This window comes from Aulonocara stuartgranti, assembly GCF_965226115.1.
Source record: "Aulonocara stuartgranti genome assembly, chromosome: 1".
Lineage (NCBI taxonomy): Eukaryota > Metazoa > Chordata > Actinopteri > Cichliformes > Cichlidae > Aulonocara > Aulonocara stuartgranti.
Genome location: NC_138939.1, coordinates 37,520,049 through 37,540,062, shown reverse-complemented (window position 1 = coordinate 37,540,062; position 20,014 = coordinate 37,520,049). Strand labels below are relative to the sequence as shown.

Here is a 20,014-nt window from a genome sequence, read left to right as displayed (position 1 = left end):
AGTCCAGCTACACGACGCCCAGCTGGAAACACTTCACACAAGGTGAGTATTACAGAATTTACAGAAAATATTACATTTTGTGATTTATATCGTTGTCAGGACGATAAATGTCTTATATCGGGATATTAGATTTTTGTCATATCACACAGCCCTACTGGCTACACTAAACTTTAGAGACCAGGTCTGAGCAATGTGGACCATAGTGTTTGAAGATAAATTTCAGTTCAGAGACAATAAAAGTCCAAAAGACACACCTTTAAATAAAAATGGTTTATTCTCTTTTAATATAGCTTTTGTTCTATCCATAGCAGAAAAGAGCCTCCACGCCACTCAGTGCTTAAAACCTGCAACTGGATCTGAAGTCGTCGCTGCAATAACCGACAAAGGTCTTCACAGCAATAACACCAGCTTGATACCCATCCAACAAGTCACGTTGCTCATTTTAAAAACAAGTGGAGATGTTGGCAGGTAGGAAGAGGAGGAGGAAGAGGAGGGTGAAGGGGTCAGATCTGATTCCAGATCTGATTTATTTGTGACTCAGACCAAGCAGCGCAGATTCCCAGGGTTTTGTTGGGAGGAGTTTATTCCGTGCGTGTTTGTTTGTGCTGCAAAATTGACATCTTGCTCCAGTATGGCTGTTGATGTGGAGGCAGAGGTTTCTGCCACGAAAAGGTCACAAGTTGAGGTAATAAAGATTCTTCCTGAATGGACAGAAAAACAAATACTGAAAACTCATCCTGTAATCACAGAGGTGTGAGCAAGCAGAACACAAGCAAAAGGATACCATTTGATATTCATAACAGGCCGGCTTTGTCCAAGCAGGTTCTGTTGCAGTAAATATTTCATACTGAGCCTGTCTACAAATGCTGATGCACAGCTGCTGCTTTTTATTTTAAGGAACAATAACTTTGGCTCGTGAAGGATTTTATTTTGAGTCAGGTAGTTTAAAATCACCCTAAAATTTTCCAGTAATGTTCCGCAGTCTTTCCCGGGTCACCACAGGGTGTCTGAGTAAATAAAGAATCTCCATTTAAGACAACCAGAGTTGTCTTAAATTTGAGACAACCAGAGTTGTCTTAAATTTGAGACAACCAGAGTTGTCTTAAATTTGAGACAACCAGAGTTGTCTTAAATGGAGTGCGTGAAGATGCCGGGTGAAGAGGAAAGATAACAGTGATGGTCAACATGAGGAGCAAGAGGTGAACAAAATCATCAGATTTCAAAACAACAGTGTAGACAGGCTGTTGGCTGCAGTTTCAGTTTACTGTGTTTGAATCTTGGTCTCAGGCCTTATGCCAGCTCACAGAGTGAACAGGCTGAGGTGCACCTTCCTCCACTGCTTCCTTTCTACTCTTCACTGCGCTCGCTGATTAAAATGTCTCTGTGGCGGGGCGGGGCCTGCGGTGCCGTGCAGAGGAGGCGGACGCACCTGCACGGTACCGCAGGCCATGCCCCGCCACAGTCTCCAAAAAGAAAAAACATTAGTTTTACATCACCCCAAAGTAGTTGTTTTGTCTTTATTGATTACTGTGCTCACTGTGGTAGGAAATAAACTAAAGGAACACAAGAACATACATCGGCACCCCTGGTGATGCAACATGTTCTAACACTGCCCCCTGGTGACAACAAACTGCTACCACATGCAGAAAACAGCCTGAAGCACAAATGCACGACCACGTTACGTGCTGCTAGATAAAAATTCAGGTCCCTTCTGAAGAAGCTCGACTTGTGCTGTTTTTGTATCGTTTTTGGTTGATATTTAACATTCACAGAAATAATATGTAAACAGACTCAGACTAAAGCATCAGCATTTGTAGGAAAGCCCGTAGCTTCTGCGTGCTGCAGTGGCTGTAATCATTCGCACACGCATTGGCATGGCATGTAAAGTGGCACATCCAAGCTTTTGCATACCTCTACATCTCTACATATTATAAATAGAGTATTGTTGTGTGTCTTACCTGTTCTCTGGGTATCATGTTGCATTGGAGCTGCTTATTGCCTTTGATCCATCTGTGTTGGCATTTGCTTGTTCCTTCACCACAGGATCTGAGACATAAACACAAAATGTTTTCCGTGAGCTTTCTTGTCGTTTGTTTAGGCCGTCTTCAGGCAGGAGGACAGAGAGAGGGAGAGAAAGCAGACGCAGATGTGGCCAAGCACAACTTTCTGACATGACTTCTGTAAACTCTGCTGATGAGTGCACGGGCTATCACTTGTCACGTTAAATTTTTAAAAATGACGTCATGTTTAAAAACAGCACTTCCTCATCACAACCTGATTACCAGTGGCCAAAATACCTGGAACAACATCAATCTTTTATCCTGCCTACGGACACAGAAAGAGCAGAAGCTGAGAGACGGAAAGAGACGTGAGAGAAACCATAACTCTAAGTCACTGTAGCTTTCTGTGTTGATGGATTTTTCTAACCCAGTTATTATTCTCTTTTTTACTTTTGTCCTTGTTTTCAAATTGCACCATCTTTCTTAATGTTTTTATAATGAATTTAGATGATGTCACCCCTTATTTATCCCCCCCCCCTTTTTATGTATAATTTATGACCCAGGTAAGAATGCAGATGTGTAAGGATGAAAAAGGAAACCCTGGATGTGAAAAGCTGTATTAATAATCATGCAGTGCACATGCATCTGTAATCAGTACACATAACAGACAGCTTTGATGTGGACTGAGACATTCTGCTTTTTATCTTTTAAAAAGCAAACTGAAAAGTGAATTTCTACATGCTCAAAAAAAGAATTCTCCTGATTTTAAACAATGATTCTGGAAGACGAGTAAAGTATTTTACTATAAATGTTGCTTTGTCAGCATCATAAGGAGTATCAGCTGATCGAGTGAAAATATCAGATCAGGTCCACAAGGCTGAAGATGAACGGCCTGCTGGTGCTTCAGGTTACTGTGTGTTTGGCCACTGTGGTCACACATCGCTGCTTTATATTTGGTGAATGGAGTTAACTGATAAAATGGAAGAAGAGCTTGTATAATCTTGAGAGTGAAATCAGATTTGTGACTCATTATTTCAGCAGGCAGCTGTTGTTGCAGACGTGCTGCGGCTCGCGCGGTACTAACAGAAGTACGGGTGCTGCATGGCCTCGGCCGCCGTCAGCCTCTGCTGGTGGTCATAGCGCAGCAGCTTGTCCAGCAGGTCCAGAGCCTCTGGACTCACCAGGTGCTGGTTCTCTGATTGGATGAACTGCTCCCAGCGTTTCCGTGTTTGCCTGGAAACAAGTGACTATTAACATCTAGTTAAGCTGCCTGGGTGTGAGCTGCTTTCAATACATTTGAATATGTTTCAGCAGTTTTACAGGAAGTCAGCGATACTCACTGCCCCAGCATGTCTTTGAAGCGAGTGTCCAGTTCTATGTGATATTTGTGCAGGTAGCCAAAGAGCTCATCGGTGCCGAGAACCTTAGCGATGCGGACCAGCTGGAAAACAAGATGCATACCACATCAGTGCGCCCCCTAATGGCTCAAATATGTCAGTGCACTGTCACAGCAGAAGACACTGTTTATGAAAGCAGAAACAAAGACAACACAGTCAGTCAGTGGCTTTTTACATCACTGTTCATCGAGACCTGAACTCTGACCTTTTAAAAATAAAATGTTATCTGTTGGCCGTTTTATCCTAATTGAGTGAACTGTTGTTACAGTTAGTGTAGAAATGTCTTGAGTTACAGCTTTCAGAGCATGAAGTGGAGGCTGACACAACAAGCTGTCGCTCCTTTTAAAGCAGCTCCTTCGACTCACTGCTGTCTGGATTTTTCTTAGAAAACACACGGCTTATATTCAGGTCACTACTATGTATTATTATTGGCTTACAATTTATTATAGTTCAAAAGCATAAGTATAACCCACCATAGCATTTTTGTGTCTGACCTGCAGGATCACACATTTCTGAAAAACCACTTCATGTTGTCTCTCTCACCTGGTCATAGTTGTCCTGGCCATGAAAAAACGGTTCCTTCAGGAAAATCATACTGGCCAACATGCAGCCGAGACTCCACATGTCCAAACTGTAATCATACATCTGAAAGAACAACACACAACTAAAAATGAGCTCAGAGAAAACTGAGACGGGCAGGTGACCGTGTTCTGCTGAGTGGAAGCATACCTGATAGTCCACTAGCAGCTCGGGGCCTTTGAAATAGCGCGAGGCCACCCTGACGTTATATTCCTGAGCGGGATGGTAAAATTCAGCCAAACCCCAATCTATAAGACGCAGCTGTCACACACAAACAGAAATCAGAATCAGAATCAGAAAGGGTTTTATTGCCAAATGTTGAGCAGGTTTACAACATTAGGAAATTGCTGCGGTGCTTCAGTGCAAACATACTGTCATAAATTGCGCTTAAATAGACATGAAAAAATAAAAGTAAGAATAAGAATTAAAAGTGCTACGTAGAAAGATATATACATGAGTGCAGGTGGTGATCAGTGCCAAACATGGAATGATGCAGTGACACAGCGTAGGGTCATGTGTTAGTGGTGGGAACAGTCGTACGTTTATTGTTCATGTGTCCAACAGCAGAGGGGAAGAAACTGTTCTTATGGCGAGAGGTTCTGGTGCGAATGGACCGGAGCCTCCTGCCTGAGGGGAGCAGGTCAAACAGACTGTGTCCAGGGTGAGAAGGGTCAGCTGAGATCCGAGCTGCACGCCGCAGTGTCCTGGAGGTGTACAGGTCCTGCAGAGATGGGAGTCTGCAGCCAATCACCTTCTTAGCAGAGCGCACAACACGCTGCAGTCTCTGTTTGTCCCTGATAGTGGCTCCAGCGTACCACACGGTGATGGAGGAGGTGAGGATGGACTCGATGATTGCGGTGTAGAATTGCATCATCGTCCGTGTTGGCAGGTTGAATTTCTTCAGCTGCCTCAGGAAGTACATCCTCTGCTGGGCTTTCTTGATGACGGAGGTGATGGTGGGCTCCCACTTCAGGTCCTGGGTGATGGTGGTACCCAGGAAGCGGAATGAGTCCACAGAGGTGATGGGGGTGTCAGTCAGGATGATGGGGGGGAGTGGGGCTGTGTGCTTCCTGAAGTCCACAATAATCTCCACTGTCTTCTGGGCATTCAGCACCAGGTTGTTGTGGCTGCACCAGGACACCAGATGTTCAACCTCCCTCCTGTAGGCAGACTCATCCCCGTCCGAGATGAGCCCAATAACGGTGGTGTCATCTGCAAACTTGATTAGCTTGACAGACTGGTGGGTGGAGGTGCAGCAGTTGGTGTACAGGGAGAAGAGCAGAGGAGACAGAACACAGCCCTGAGGGGAGCCGGTGCTGATGGTCCGAGAGTCAGAGACATTCTTTCCCAGCCTCACATGCTGCTTCCTGTCCGTCAGGAAGTCAGTGATCCACCGGCAGATGGGATCAGGCACATTCATCTGGGAAAGCTTGCCTTGGAGATGGTCTGGAAGGATGGTCTGGAAGGATGGTGTTGAAGGCAGAGCTGAAGTCCACAAACAGGATCCTGGCGTAGGTTCCTGGGGAGTCCAGATGCTGCAGGATGAAGTGTAGGGCCATGTTGATGGCGTCATCTACAGACCTGTTGGCTCTGTATGCAAACTGCAGGGGGTCCAGGAGGGGGGCCGTGAGGGTCTTGAGATGGGAGAGAACTAGGCGCTCAAATGACTTCATGACCACAGATGTCAGAGCCACGGGTCTGTAGTCATTTAGTTCAGTGATCCTAGGTTTCTTGGGGACAGGGATTATGGTAGAGGACTTGAAGCAGGCAGGCACATGACATGCCTGCAGTGAGGAGTTGTCATGTCATGTGACAAATGACAACATTACACACAGTGTCTTGTTGAACCATTCTGAAGGTTCACATTGTGGTTTGACAAAGTTACAGCTCAAGTATTAGCCGTTCTCCCACTAGTACCTACTCGACATGGTTTTTAGGGTTTGCTATTAGGGGCCAGTATCTGGTACTTTTATAGTACCCACTTGGCCGGGGTTCCAAGCGATCAACAGACAGCATGTGTTTGACTGGTTAGTCAGTTATGTCACTCGACAGGGTATGGGAGTGTTTCCTTCACGAAAATCAAAACTGCCATTTTTTTAAGGACTCGGAAACGATGGAAAGCCTCACAAAAATGAACCCGTCACCCAAAAACTCCACAGACTGAGCAGCAGGTGTAACATCGCCTAGACTACAAATGACGTCTTGTGGCTAGCACTCGATTGTAATGGATAATTAGTTGAGCCGAGCACGTCCTAATGGAAAAAGGGCTACAAGTGTTTGCAGACACACAACTTGCCAACATTCCAGCATACAAAACAACCCATAGAAGCGTCAGTAGCACCTTCCTCAGCTGGTGGTCAATCATCACATTGTGCGGCTTCACGTCCCTGTGCATGATCCCCATACTGTGACAAAAGTCCAGAGCCTGGAAGAACACACAGAACAGGCTTAGTGAGGTGCTTATCGTGGTGGCGTTCCATTCAAATGTACCTCCAAAAGTCACTTTTCCCCTCCAGGTCCGTCCCATTCAAATTCAAAGGTTGTGCGCATTCAACATTTTCATAGATAGCATTAATAAAAGCACTGAGGCCACTGCTTTGTCTGCTAATGCTCAGGACAGCTTATCTGAATGAATGTTTAACGACGTTCTATCATCAGTGAGTATTCCCGGAGCAGTCCATATGGACTCGTATGTTATCATGTGACGGTGCAGGCTGTTTAACACTTAGAAACTTTGCTTTCATTTTTATTAAACTAAAGTGTTTAGCAGTCGTTTTATAACTTTACTTAAAACGTCCTGAATAAACTGTCCCAAGGATGCTTTCATATTTGACTCGTGCTGTGTCATTAGATATAATCCTGGCTCTGCTGCTGGGCCCTTGTGGCGACAGATTCACACTCTGAATTAGGAAGTCCCTCAGTGACCGCAGCACATTTGAAGAGTGGTACTCTGCAGTTCCACTTTGAAAAGTGAGGATCAGTTTACATGTGAAAACAAAGTAATATTACCTTTAGAAGCTCATACATGTAGTAACGGATATCGTAGTCTGTCAGCTTCTGGTAAAGCTCCTGTGGACCGCACGAGAGACATCAATGTATAAAAAGTGTTCTGATGTGAGCAGCTGGCCTCTACACATGTGGAGCAATAACTGGAGGGTTATTCATGTTATTAATAATGGACATCAACGTGTTTGCATGGATGGTAACCCTGCTGGTAGTCCAAACTTGAGTACCTTAAAATCTGTGTTATTGATGTACTCAAAGACTAGCGCTGGTGTTCTGGACTGCAAAGAGAGGACAACACATGGCTTCACTGAGGAGAACAGCAGGTATCACTGAGTTACAAGCATGACTGGATTACATGGCTCACACGCACGCATGCAGCTGCCGGTTTTCACAACTCACCACTGGGTCTTTGACCGTGTCCACCAGGCGGATGATGTTGGTTCCTCCTCGCAAGTTTTCAAGAATTTTGATTTCCCGTTTGATCTTCTTCTTCTTGACAGGCTGAGTAGACATGGACACTCATAGTCAGCACAATGGAAATAAGTGAAAATGAAAATAGGGCGCTGCTGAGAGAATCCATCTTTGGGCATCCAAACACACACACACACACACACACAGTATTTCCAACATTATGCTGCTCATTTAAAATGTTTAAATGTTCTGTGGATGACAGAAATAGTTACAATAAAGCTGCTACAATAACCATAAAGTGATACCACATAAACACTGAACTTACCTTCATTTGCATCATGTGTTAATAAAAGCTTGTCACGGCACAAAAATATCTACTTATTAAATATTCCTGCTGATTTTTTCTAGATCATCAACAGCTTCTTTATGTTCTTTAGCTTCTTTACCTTTATATTCTACTTAAGGGTTTCTGTAGCATTAACTGCATAGTTATTTGGTAGGGGTGCAACAATACTCAATTCAATTCAATTCAATTTTATTTATATAGCGCCAAATCACAACAAAAGTCGCCTCAAGGCGCTTCATACTCGTATCGATATTGAACCGTTCGATACAGTGCTTTCGGTTCGGTACGCATATGTATCGAACAATACAAAATTTTTAATTTATTTGATCAACTTTTCTTCTGACGATGCTGTGTTGAGAGCTCAGTGGATCTGCATTCGACTACTCTGCCTAGGCTGCACTGTCGAGTGCAGATCCACTGAGCGCAGCGTAAGCTAGCAAGACAGAAGCTAAGCTCGTTGCAACATGGCAAATTGAACCTCCCCCACCCTCATTCAGATCTGGCGTTTGGAACTATTTTGGTTTTCATGTGACGTATGACCCTGAAGGTAAGCGCGTCATGGACTAAAGTAAAACAGTATGTCGGATGTGCCATGCAATGCTCAATTACATGGGTGGGAACTAGTGCTTTAGCGCAGTTAGCTCGTTAACGTGTTGATGCCGTCCAGCCCCACGCACGGGGCGATCCGCGGTAGCTCGTTAACGGAGATTTGCCGTGTTGTGGCGTTAACGTCATTTAAGATTAACGCTGACAGCACTAGTGGGAACACAACAAATATGACTGCACATTTATGCCGACATCATCCTAGTGCAAAGATAAGTGGAAGCAGACAAAAACAACAAGCATGCTACTAACTTTAGCCGAGTCATTAGACAGCCGTTAGCACATGATTCTGCTTATGGGGACCTGATATGTTTAATATGCTGCTGAGAATATAGCCCAGAAGAAGCGGATAGTATAGCTTTTATTTTTGAAAGAGCCATTTCTCTGTAATAAACTCTCTTTTCCAAAGATGAGTGATTTCTCGATCAGATAGATTTATTATTTTATTACTTTGTTGTTTCAGCAACATTAAATTTAAGAACTCTACGTTTGAGTTAAAATATATATTTATAATTTTAATAAATGACAAATTAAAAAAGCATGAACATTTTTTGTATTGAAAGTATCAAACCGAACCGAACCGTGAATTTTGTGTATCGTTGCACCCCTATTATTTGGTAAAGTGTTGGGTATCTCATTCACTTGGCTGTTGATGCCACAGCCTTTTTTTTTTGTTAACTCCTGTCCTGTCTGGCAGCTTATGCAACCAGAGTTATGATCTGAATGCACTGTTGAGCCAAACAACTTGTTATTCCAAGATCAGCTCTATAAATTCTCTATAGGCTCCTCTGGTATACAGTTTGATAATGTATAAGACAGGATGGGTAGTAGAAAGGGAAAAAAAATGGGGTGGGGTGTAATAAAACGACAGGGTACAAACAGAAATGCACAATACATCGCCAGTTAGTGCACCTTAAAACAAAAACAATAATACAGCACCTGGAACAAAATCTTGAAAATGCACAGGTAAATGGTAAATGGCCTATATTTGTATAGCGCTTTACTAGTCCCTAAGGACCCCAAAGCGCTTTACACAACCAGTCATCCACACATTCACACACTGGTGATGGCAGCTACATTGTAGCCACAGCCACCCTGGGGCGCACTGACAGAGGCGAGGCTGCCGGACACTGGCGCCACCGGCCCCTCTGACCACCACCAGTAGGCAACGAGTGAAGTGTCTTGCCCAAGGACACAACGACCGAGACTGTCCAAGCCGGGGCTCAAACCGGCAACCTTCCGATTACAAGGCGAACTCCCAACTCTTGAGCCACAATCGCCCCGGTACATAAGAGCGTGAAAGTTTGTGAGTGTGTATGTGTCACAAAATACACTTGAAAAGAGGGTGAGAAGCAATACTACCCCCCAGCAGGGGTGGGAGTCCAGGACCAGGGGCGATGGGCAGCCAATCCCACTAGAGGCCTGCCACCCCGGTGTGAGCTGAGTTCAGGATCCCAAAGCAACAGCAACGTCCAGTGGGGAGTGGTAGGGGAGGTGAACCCCTTCCTCCAATACCAGGCTCAGCAAATCCACCCATATGACTGCTCTACCCACTGTGACACTGTATGAACAATGTGCCGTATGAGGGAGTGCTGGGATATGTAAGACCAGGAGGACAAGAGCACTAGCCCAGAAGGAGAGAAGCAGCAAACAAGTGGCTCAGTGTGCACCCCATTTCCCACGCCCCACCACAGGGGTGTGCAGATGAGCCCAAAGAGACCACTCAATTACAACAGACACACAGCAAAAGGGACATGGCACACTCATCTGGGTCTTGGACGAGCTGCACCCAGCAATGGTTGCCCCCATAACCTGGACACCCTACCCCATCCAATGGGCTTGCAGTTACACACGACCGCCATGGTGCAGACCGGACATCCCAACGTGCGCTAACACACACTACACTGCAAGGCAGTCAACGGGGTGCAGACCAACCCTGTGCAAGAAGGTACCCAGCCGGACACCAGGCAACCCCGGGCACCTGGGCAGCCATCCAGCCTGGGATCAGGACCCACCACCACAAGGACCCCAGGCCCCACACCCTAAGATTGCTAGGCAGCACCCACCCCAGTCCCCACCGCTACCAACTGAGGCAGAGACCCAGACACCCCAAAACAGCAACTGCAGCTCCCAGGGAGATGCCAGATCCCAGTAGTCCCAGAGACCACCTTCATCCTGCTGCAAGTCATACAGGGAAACAGGACTACAACCGACCATCCCCACTAAGTAATGGAACTGATCAGTGGGAACCAGAGAGAAACACATTCATCCAGCTGGTTTTCTGAGGGGGAGGCATTCTCTCCAGACTGATGGGATCCAGAAGTAAATTGATGCCACAGGCTGTTCATAAACCATTTGACCAATAGATGATGCCAGAGTACAATGTAAGGTTTGACAGGATTAAAGAAAGTAATCTGACAAAGAAAAGTCAGCAAGTGCCAAGAAAAGATTTAACAGAAGACATTTTAAAAATGTTTGTGGATTTGATGAGGTTTTCAGAAATGGATAACTGCCAAAGCGAGAAGACTCATGTTACCACAATACAAATTAGAGATTGTAGGTATAAAAGGTAAAAAACAGACACACACACACACGCAGCCCTAGCAAAAAAGTCAGTCTAGTGCTTACCTTGAGGATTTTCACCACCACTTTCTCGTTATTGGTCACATTTATGGCCTCAAACACTTCACTGTACTTCCCTCTGCCCAGTTTACGCACCAGCTGATAGTTGTCTTGATTACTGAGAAAAGCAAAAACACTTTGGCAGTGATTAAAAATTCATTAAAAAAATCATGCTCTCACGAAGCCAACATGTATATATATACCTCCAGTTTGGCACATGAGCATCATAGTCCCAGTACTCTCTGTTCTTCTGTGTATTAACGTCGGTGTAAACCCGAGCTTTGCTGAGGGTCGGTGTGGGGCCAGGCATTGCTAGCTTTGAGGATCTGAGTCGAGGACCTTCACCTCCTTCTAAATACTTGCTGGCTCGATACTGGAAGGCAGCGCACCGACTCTCCAGAATATGTGGCTCTAAGGTCCCCGAGCCGTGCTTACCATTGGCTTTGGCTGCTCGTGGCCTCTGATGAAAGCTGTCAGGCTGGTCTGACACAGTCGCCGTGCAGACTGACAGAGCTACAATGACTGACTGAGTGAAGCCCCTGAGCAAGGTGTTCAGTAGGATGGGATGAAGAGCCGCCAGCTGCAGGAAGACAGGAGAGGAGCATAACTATGGGTCTTTCCTCAAAGTAAAGCTCAGACTCTTTGGAAATGTATGAACATTTCCATGTGGTGGCAGATAGCTGCATAACATTAAGGACACAATAATACAGGTCAACAGGTCAAAGTCATCAGAGATAAGTTTATGTGGGTTTTTCATGCCGATTTCAAATCTGTGTTTAGTTTTTTTTTAAGCGCGTAGCTTCTGTGATGAAGCTAGCTACATATTGCATGATAGTTGGAATAATTAACCATAAGCGTATTGCCAGATTTAATGACAGTTCCCTGTGTTTTATGTTACAGACTGAATTAACTGTGATTGATTTCAGTTGTTACCATGCCTAGAAATTGTATCAATCATCCAGACAGTTTCTGTTATGTGCAGTTCATTCACGACGTCGCCCAATTACCACAGACCTTAAGATGATGTACAAGTTGTACTTTATCCACTGGATGACCAGGATAAATCTTGGGCTCCACATGTCATCTGCAACAGTTGTTCCAATGGACTGCGTGACAGCTTAAATCTGCGAAATGCCACTTGCAATCCCGATGGTGTGGCTGGAACAGTGAGATCATCTCAGCGATTCCTATCTTTGCCGCGTGAATACAACAGGATTTTCAAAAAATTGTATATCCCAGTCTGGAATCTGCAATAAGGCCTGTTCCTCATGATGACTTACTGCCTGTTCCTGTACTGGCATATGATGGATTAGCTTCTGTAGAAGGTGACGAGGAACACGGTCAAGCTGGTCAAGATGGTTACAATCCAGAGTCATCAGATCCTGATTACATGGCCAATGAAGATTCAGAGACTTTTACACAAACAGAGCTGAACGATCTTGTTTGTGCTCTAAACCTGTCGAAAGACAAAGCAGAACTTCTTGCTTCGAGGTTTAAGCAGAAGGATTTGCTTAAACCTTTGTGGACCTGGCCCATGTAGACCGCGAAGGCCGGGTCCTCCGAAGAATGCAGCCGACGTTTTGGGACACAGCTATAATGTTGTGCTATGTGATTGCTAGCGACATAACATTAGCACAGTGTTAGCATAACATTAGCACAGTGAAGCTGGAGGATGAACGTCAACTTTTTTTTCCACTCGATAAAAGTTAACGTGAGGGATTCTGGTGGTTAGGGACAAATGCAATCGCATAGCAGGATGCTATACACGGGCCAAACTTCAGTCAGGAGAACAACTGAGATTATTCATCCACTATAGAGATTGACAGACCACGTGACTTTCGCGCATTGCATGCTGGGAACTCAGGACCGCAAAACGTTCATTCTCTGGCTCCAATACCTTCTTGGTTTTTCTTTGCCCCCCAAAAAAGGAATGTACAAAACGAAGGAGAACAATGCCGGTCCGTACAAAGACAGACTTGATGAAAAGTCAAAGAAAATATACGAGGACAAAATCAAAGGAGTGAAAGGTTTAGACCCTTACGAGTAGAGCTGGGCGATATATCGAGTTTTTAAAAAATATCGATATATTTTTATACGAGATATAAGATGTGACAATATCCTTTATATCGATATAGTCTATGTTACGTTATAATTATACTTGTGGAGCCGCAAGTTTCCCTCTCTTTCGTCCACTTTCGTCTTTTCGCAACGTTACTCGGACTCGCCTCTCCTTCACTGAACACAACTCCCCCTCCTCCCCCATCGCTTCACCTGCAGGAAGCGACAAGATGGACACTGCAAATCTCCGTTAACGAGTTACTGGACGGCGTCAACGTGTTAGCTAGCTAACCACGCTAACGAGCTAACCACGCTAATGCCATGCAGCCCAGAGGTGCTGCACGGACTAAAATCCTTTCATTTTCTCAAATGTTGACAGTGCGCCTTATGTATGAATTCTGGTTGTGCTTGATGGCCGCGAACCGATTTTATGTGGAACACAGCGCTCAGCAATCTGTCAAAAAATGTTTTAGTACGACTTTGGTAAGCTACGGACGGAGCTGCACCGCTTGATGGTTTGTCGGAGCATTACGGCTGAGCCTCTCGGAGTGATACATACTGTGCTTCAACGTAATATCCACCTTACTGTGTATAAGGACCATAAATGGCACCTGTTAAGAGACGTGGTTGCGAAGCAGATTTCAAACTCCAGGCTGTCAGTCACGCAGTACAAGTTGGGAACAGAGCAGCTGTGAAATCTGTCTTTGTTATTGTGCTCAGCGTCTTTTAGTTTACATTTTGACTGCACAATTGTGAGCTTTTTGTTATGCAGAAAAACAACACTGTTTTCTTTTATTTATGGAGCATTATTATTTAATAAATGCTCATAATTTATTTTTGAGTAAATTTTATGTACATCTATGCTCTATGTTAATAAAAGTGCCTGTGTGACATCTGGGACACAGCTTTGACTAAGAACTGTCTTTTTGTTCTTACTTTATGGCTTTAAAAAATATATCGAGATATATATCTTATATCGCCATCCAGCTAAAAAAATATCGAGATATAAATTTTGGGTCATATCGCCCAGCCCTACTTACGAGCACACAGAGTGGACAAAAGACGTTAGCGTGCTGCCCAACTTTCACCACGCTCATATTTATAATTATATGGTTCTTGGAGTGAGTGCATACACTCATGAAGTTTAGTAACTACAGGTCACTGCAACAAGCCCAGGTACAGTTTACCAACGGATGGGTACAGGACCTTGAAATGCACCGTGTAGAATGAAAGACCATCGTACGAACAAAGGTAAGTTTACCAGTCTCACAAATCGTCTTCATAAATACACATTCGTTAACCGTTTATTAATAGGACCTTTGAGCTTAACGTTAATTAATTAGCAGTGGAAATAATTTCTGGTACGCATTACAGAAATGTAGCAGTGACAATAATATTGTATGCTGTAATCGTACTGGGCAATTAGTGATACAAAAAAAAAACGTTTTACCCTGTGAATAAAAATATATGTTTTTGTCAATGTAACATGGTAATAACAGAAGCGAAACGTAATATTGTGTCAGGACAATTCACTATTTATGCACAATAAACAAAGGAGCATAGCGCGACAATTTCTGTTCAGCGCCAGACTTGCTTGTAACCTATATCACCAATTATGTTATGAAAAATGACGTATTAACTACTACAAAACTCTGACCTTCGTGGAAATGCTTGGAGCAGACTAACATGTGAGCTGGAGTGTTCTGGGACGTTATATTTGGTCTTTGAATGGCTGCAACCCAGGCCATCCATTGGCTCTTTGTTACTTTGGAAACATGACTTGAACAATTTCTCTTCAACGACGTAATCCGATAACAACCGATCTCTTCCCGTGGCTGACATGCGACTTGCTATTGCAGTTAATGATACAACAGCTTCTTGCCATTTTTTGTGTTTCTTTTTATTGCTGTGTAACTGATTTCAATTTAAAGCCTGCGTGCGCTAGTACCTCTTGCCACGAGTTCCCAGAATTCTTTGCGGTTTTGTCCCTAAATGACGTCACATTTTCAATCTCTATACAAGGTTAGTTATTAATATACTGCAACAACATGGGAATAGAGCAGCTGCGAGAGAATTCAACATTAATGAATCAATGTTACGGAAGTGGAGGAAGCGCAGTTTTTGGCTTTCCCCATATTTCAAAAGTGCTTCATCTCTTTGCTGTGACTTTCGGCATAATTTGCAGATGATAATGGTTGTAGCCACTGCGATGCTTTCGATCAAAACAGGCGCAGCTTGATGACATCATCAACCTGCGCTATCGCGATAGAGCAGTATAGTCAAAATCTCTATTGTTGGCCAAATTTATATCGTTCCTATCATATATCGTTTATATCGCCCACCCCTACCACCAACCTTCCGATCAGTATATGACCTGCTCTACAGCCACCCCATCAGCGTCTATGGCTTTGGGGATCTCAGCTGGGTTCGGTGGGACCAGCTCCACTTGGGCGTAGTGCCAGAAAGTCGCTAGCTGGGGTTTGGAGTATGTAAGAGCGGCGCCGACTAATGCAGGAACTTTATTCACAACTTTCTTAACTGCCTGCGCCATGATGAGGACTTCCCAGGAGGTCACCAGAAGAAGAAAGCAAGTCTGTTTTGCAGGATGAAAGATACAAACAAACTCTCTCAACAGTTGAGTTTGAAGCTTGGGTGGTGTTCAAGTGGCTCTGCAAAAGCTTTCTGGACATCCACAAGTCTCCTGGATACAAGGAAGAAGTTCAGCATCTGCTCGATTCCTACCAGAAGCTGGGCTGTCGCATGTCATTGAAAATACACATCCTGCACTCACAATTTGAGTTCTTTCCAGAAAATGTTGTCATGGTGAGCGATGAACAGGGAGAGCGTTTTCATCAGGATATTCAGTTAATAGAGCGTCACTACCAAGGTTTCAGGAATTGTAGCATGATGGCCAACTACTGCTGGATGCTGTACCACAACAATCCAGACACAGCATGTGATTTTTCTTGTGTATACTAAGTGTTTTTGAAGAAACTGTGGTAGCTGAGCAGTTTTTATGCTTCTTCATTTCACTTTGTAAATATACTTGAATTCAGCTCCTATTTCATTCACATATTATTTGAGCTTTGCATTTACCAATTTTAGATGTCTTATGTGCACCCCTTCCCTTCTTTTTTTATAAAGTTTGATATAAAAGTAAACGAGTGGTTTCTTTTTTAAATTTTGGCAGTTTCAGTCATCCACAGAGGAAGAAAATCACCTGGACTAGATTAAAGCAGCGACTACAGCTCCACGATTATGGCCAAAATATAAACATAAGAATTTTAACATGAAAATGCTTCCACATCCATGTCACGCTACATTCCAACTAATATACAAATCGTTACTTCAAAATAAAATTCATCCTCCATCACGTGAATATCTTAAAAAAATATATGTGTATGTGACAAAAAAAAAAGTTTATCACAAAGGCTTCCAATTTTATATTCTGCTGCATTCGTGATAATTTCTTTACAGACATATAAGGTGTTTATTCACCTGTTTCAAGCAGATCTTCACAAAGCAAAGGTGAAAGATTTTCACTCCCTTCACTGTACCTGCCTGATGTGAATAAAACTTGCAGAAAAGTACTCAACAGCTTTGAGTTCCCTCTACAGTTCCCCATGTTTTGCGCAGTAACAAAACCTGCACAAGACTTTCACATATCTTTAGGCAATAAATCTTTGTTACCTGGTGTTTATTGGACATGTCTTTGGCCAAATAAAATCCGAAAGCACTGTTGACTTCACTATATCTTTGGCATTAATTTAAGAACCACATGATTATCTTTTGCTTTGCATTATATTGGTGAAGTATGCATTTTCAATATCGGTTAATCAAGTTAATTTAATGCTGGGAGGCCAAAATTGTGATTGAAATTAAAGCTGATTAACAGTGGAACCCTATTAAAGACTTATCAACGTGCTATTGAAAGTGATTTTCAGAAAAAGTCTGTACAATTCAGGTTCAATCAGGTCAGATAATTGTGTGCAGTTGCCTTTTCTCACATGTAACATATGACAGGACAGCGCAATGCAGGTGCACTGTAAAGAACTGGAAATGCCACATTTGCTTTAGGGGAAAGTGCTGCCTGAGTAAAACACGCAGGAGGAAGGACTTCACCAGACTGTGACCTGCTCTAATTTCACATGCAAGTACATTGTGTGATACATACAAATGTTCAGTGCTGCAGTGTGTGTGTGTGTGTGAGAAAAGATATTCCCGTCAGCACCTCTCAGGAGTAAGAGCAGTTTATAGTCATTTTCTAACTACTGGTCATTTTGTGCCCTTTTGTATTATCACTGTGTATCCATTTGTGGTTTTGGGGGTCATTTTTACATCTTACTTTAGTTTATTTTAATTTATTTATTTAAATCTGTAGTAGTTTTGGTTAATTTCTTTGTGGTTGTTAACATTTTGCTTCTCTTTACTAAGAACAGCAACAAGAACTGGTCTTAAGAATTTCAAGAATGAGAAACATGCCTCCCAGCCTGTCAGTCCCAGCATGCATTTCTGACAGTTGTGCATTAATAAACAATGATGTCACGCTCATAGCAATGGAACCTTTTTCTCCTTGTTATGTTTCTCCCCTGCATTCAGAGTCACAGATAATAACATAATTGTACTGATGTGAATCTGTGCAGACCTTTGTTGTCTCTGTTCATTTTTGAGTATCTGTTGCAGTGTAATCTTTTTGGGTGTTTCTTTCCTTTTCACCATGTTCGCACTTTTTGTGTTTGTGTAGCTGGCTCTCTCTGCGGTGGGCAAAGGTTTCGATTGAGTATTGGGAGAAACACAATTTAAGATGGGGAAATGAGGGTCCTGTCTCAGAAATGATTGAACATCAGACGATTTCAGGAGATTTTTGTAGATACAGATATTTTACTTACTGGGGGTACAGGTCTCCCGCGTTCCCCCTTTAAATCTACAGCTATTTGCGATTTTGCAGGTGCAGTGCTGGGGACCCTCGCATCCCTTGGGCTCATGCCCAAAAGGCCTGTTTTTAATAATCCATCTCTGCCTGTTTTGAACCAGCGCCATAAACACCTTCCCCTTAAAGACAAACCCTGTGGATTTTTCACCAACCACATTTACACTGTATAACAGAAACTGTAGCATCCAGTCCAGCTGGTCACCACTAAACTACCGTAGCATATCTGAAACATACCCCTAACGCGAACTAGCAACGTTTACCTAGCTAGCTTCCTTAGCATAAAATCTTAAAACGTCAACAATAATGGAGCAAGACAAAGACGATGGATGATGATTGTTCTGTCTTTATGCATAAGGGACACATACACGCCACAGGCTGTGTGTCAGTGTGACATTTCTGTGACGAGAAATCAATAACGGGGCTAAAGTTAGCCTGCTAACCTCGTCGTAGAAATATCCGAGCTCGGAGGAAGTCCGCCCAACATCAGAGTTAGCTCGCGGGCTCCGGTTATACGTCGCTCTTCGTGGACCGAAGCCGCTGCTGCACGTCTGAAGTTATTGAAATGGGTGTGATAGTCACACTGTCAATGATGTGATAGTTATTTCACTGGAGGGGTGGTGGTGATGATGGGGGTACATCTAGCCGCGGTTCGTTAGCAGAAATAGGATGATCTTCCCTTAGACAGTCAACGTCACCCGGAAGTAAAGCAAGCCTTAAACGACATAATTTAGATGTGAAAAATAAGACCCCGTTTAAACGCGTAATTATTACAAAATATTTTCCCACGTATTATTTTCCGTTAGTAACTTTTGAAAGCTGCTTAACATTTATCTGCATTTATTTATGTTTGTTTTTAGTAGCAGGATAGGCAAGTACTGCAGCACAAATCTGCTGCAATTTTACCTTCTACTTGCAATCAACATTAACTATTTTGTCAGTCTTTACTAAACGTTATTTTACAAATACATGTTAATATAATATATGTATCTAAAATAAAGCAGCGGATGGTGTGACAGCAGAGTATCTGCTTTTTCGTCCACTTCTTCTCCTGCCTGTCATCTCCATGTTCAACATGCTTTGTCCAATAAAGTCACTATCCCTCATTTCCAAACCATCGCAGCTTCGCCTCAGTGTCTCCAAACTGCTCAACCCCCATGTCTCCCTAACATCTCTCTCCATAACTCCCAACTACAATCTTCAGTAATGCTGCTGAATTGCTTTTTGTCAGAGCCACTGTCCCCAAACTACACATCAAGTTCAAACCACCATCTTGTAAATTTATCCAAACTACAAGTGAAATGATTTTCAGTTACCAGATTACTAGTACAAGTTGATCTAATCAAATTTATAATAATAATAATAAATAACTAGTAGGGATTTACTGTTGATTGTACTGCAGAATTTTCCAAATTACATTAAAAACAGCTACAATTACAATTCCTACAATACCTAAAAAGAATGCGCTGCTCAACTAAGTTTAGTAAATATTAGCTATTTTATGTCAACCCTCATATCCCAATTTGTTCAGTGGTTAAAAAATATAAATGGAGTTCTCCGTGTATTTGTTTATACCCAGTTATTCTTTCCCTACTGACAGACAACCTGGCGTTTGGCTTGTGTACTCTAAACATATTCAACTTCAGGACATTTATGTTAGTACACGAGGAAGAACAAGACTGCCAAGACACATAAACAGCAAATAAACAATAAAAAACAAAATGACAGAATATCATGTGTTTTATTTTTTTATATTTAATCTGAGGAATGTAATGGGATATATCTCTTTTCAGTGAGCTACTGTAAAGGCTTTCCTGTCTTAATAGCAGGTCAATTATAAATTAGTAACAGTTGCACCTTTGTCCCTAAAAACTCACCTCGATGTCCACGTACACCCATCAACGCAAACTTGACAGTACAAAGCAAATTCAGTTTACATTGGAGCTGGAATATTATGATTCAGTTTTATGGTAAATGGACTGGTTCTTATAGCGCTTTTCTACTCTGAGCACTTAACCTCCTTTCAAACGCCAAACGCTGCCGTATTTATTCAATTAATTCT

At 43.0% G+C, this 20,014-nt stretch overlaps 1 protein-coding gene across 1 annotated transcript; it reads right to left on the bottom strand.

Annotated features, from left to right (window-relative positions):
• Positions 1-255: 255 nt before the first annotated feature.
• LOC309701927 (casein kinase II subunit alpha'-like) lies at positions 256-18,509 on the bottom strand. The gene is made up of 13 exons (XM_082526251.1): positions 18,396-18,509; positions 11,168-11,544; positions 10,971-11,082; positions 7,382-7,483; positions 7,210-7,260; positions 6,986-7,045; positions 6,318-6,401; positions 4,127-4,237; positions 3,941-4,042; positions 3,341-3,441; positions 3,085-3,233; positions 1,959-2,046; positions 256-701 (listed from the first exon to the last, which is right to left on the bottom strand). Exons 2-12 carry the CDS (start codon positions 11,272-11,274, stop codon positions 1,973-1,975), a joined length of 1,053 nt encoding a protein of 350 aa, XP_082382377.1. The 5' UTR covers positions 11,275-11,544; positions 18,396-18,509; the 3' UTR covers positions 256-701; positions 1,959-1,972.
• Between the last annotated feature and the right edge of the window lie 1,505 nt (positions 18,510-20,014).

Coding starts and splice junctions, on each gene's coding strand:
- LOC309701927 (XM_082526251.1), bottom strand. CDS start 11,274: ATGCCTGGCCCCACACCGACCCTCAGCAAAGCTCGGGTTTACACCGAC. Junction 7,261..7,381: donor ACACGGTCAAAGACCCAGTG/GTGAGTTGTGAA, acceptor CTCTCTTTGCAG/TCCAGAACACCAGCGCTAGT. Junction 7,046..7,209: donor TCAATAACACAGATTTTAAG/GTACTCAAGTTT, acceptor TGCGGTCCACAG/GAGCTTTACCAGAAGCTGAC.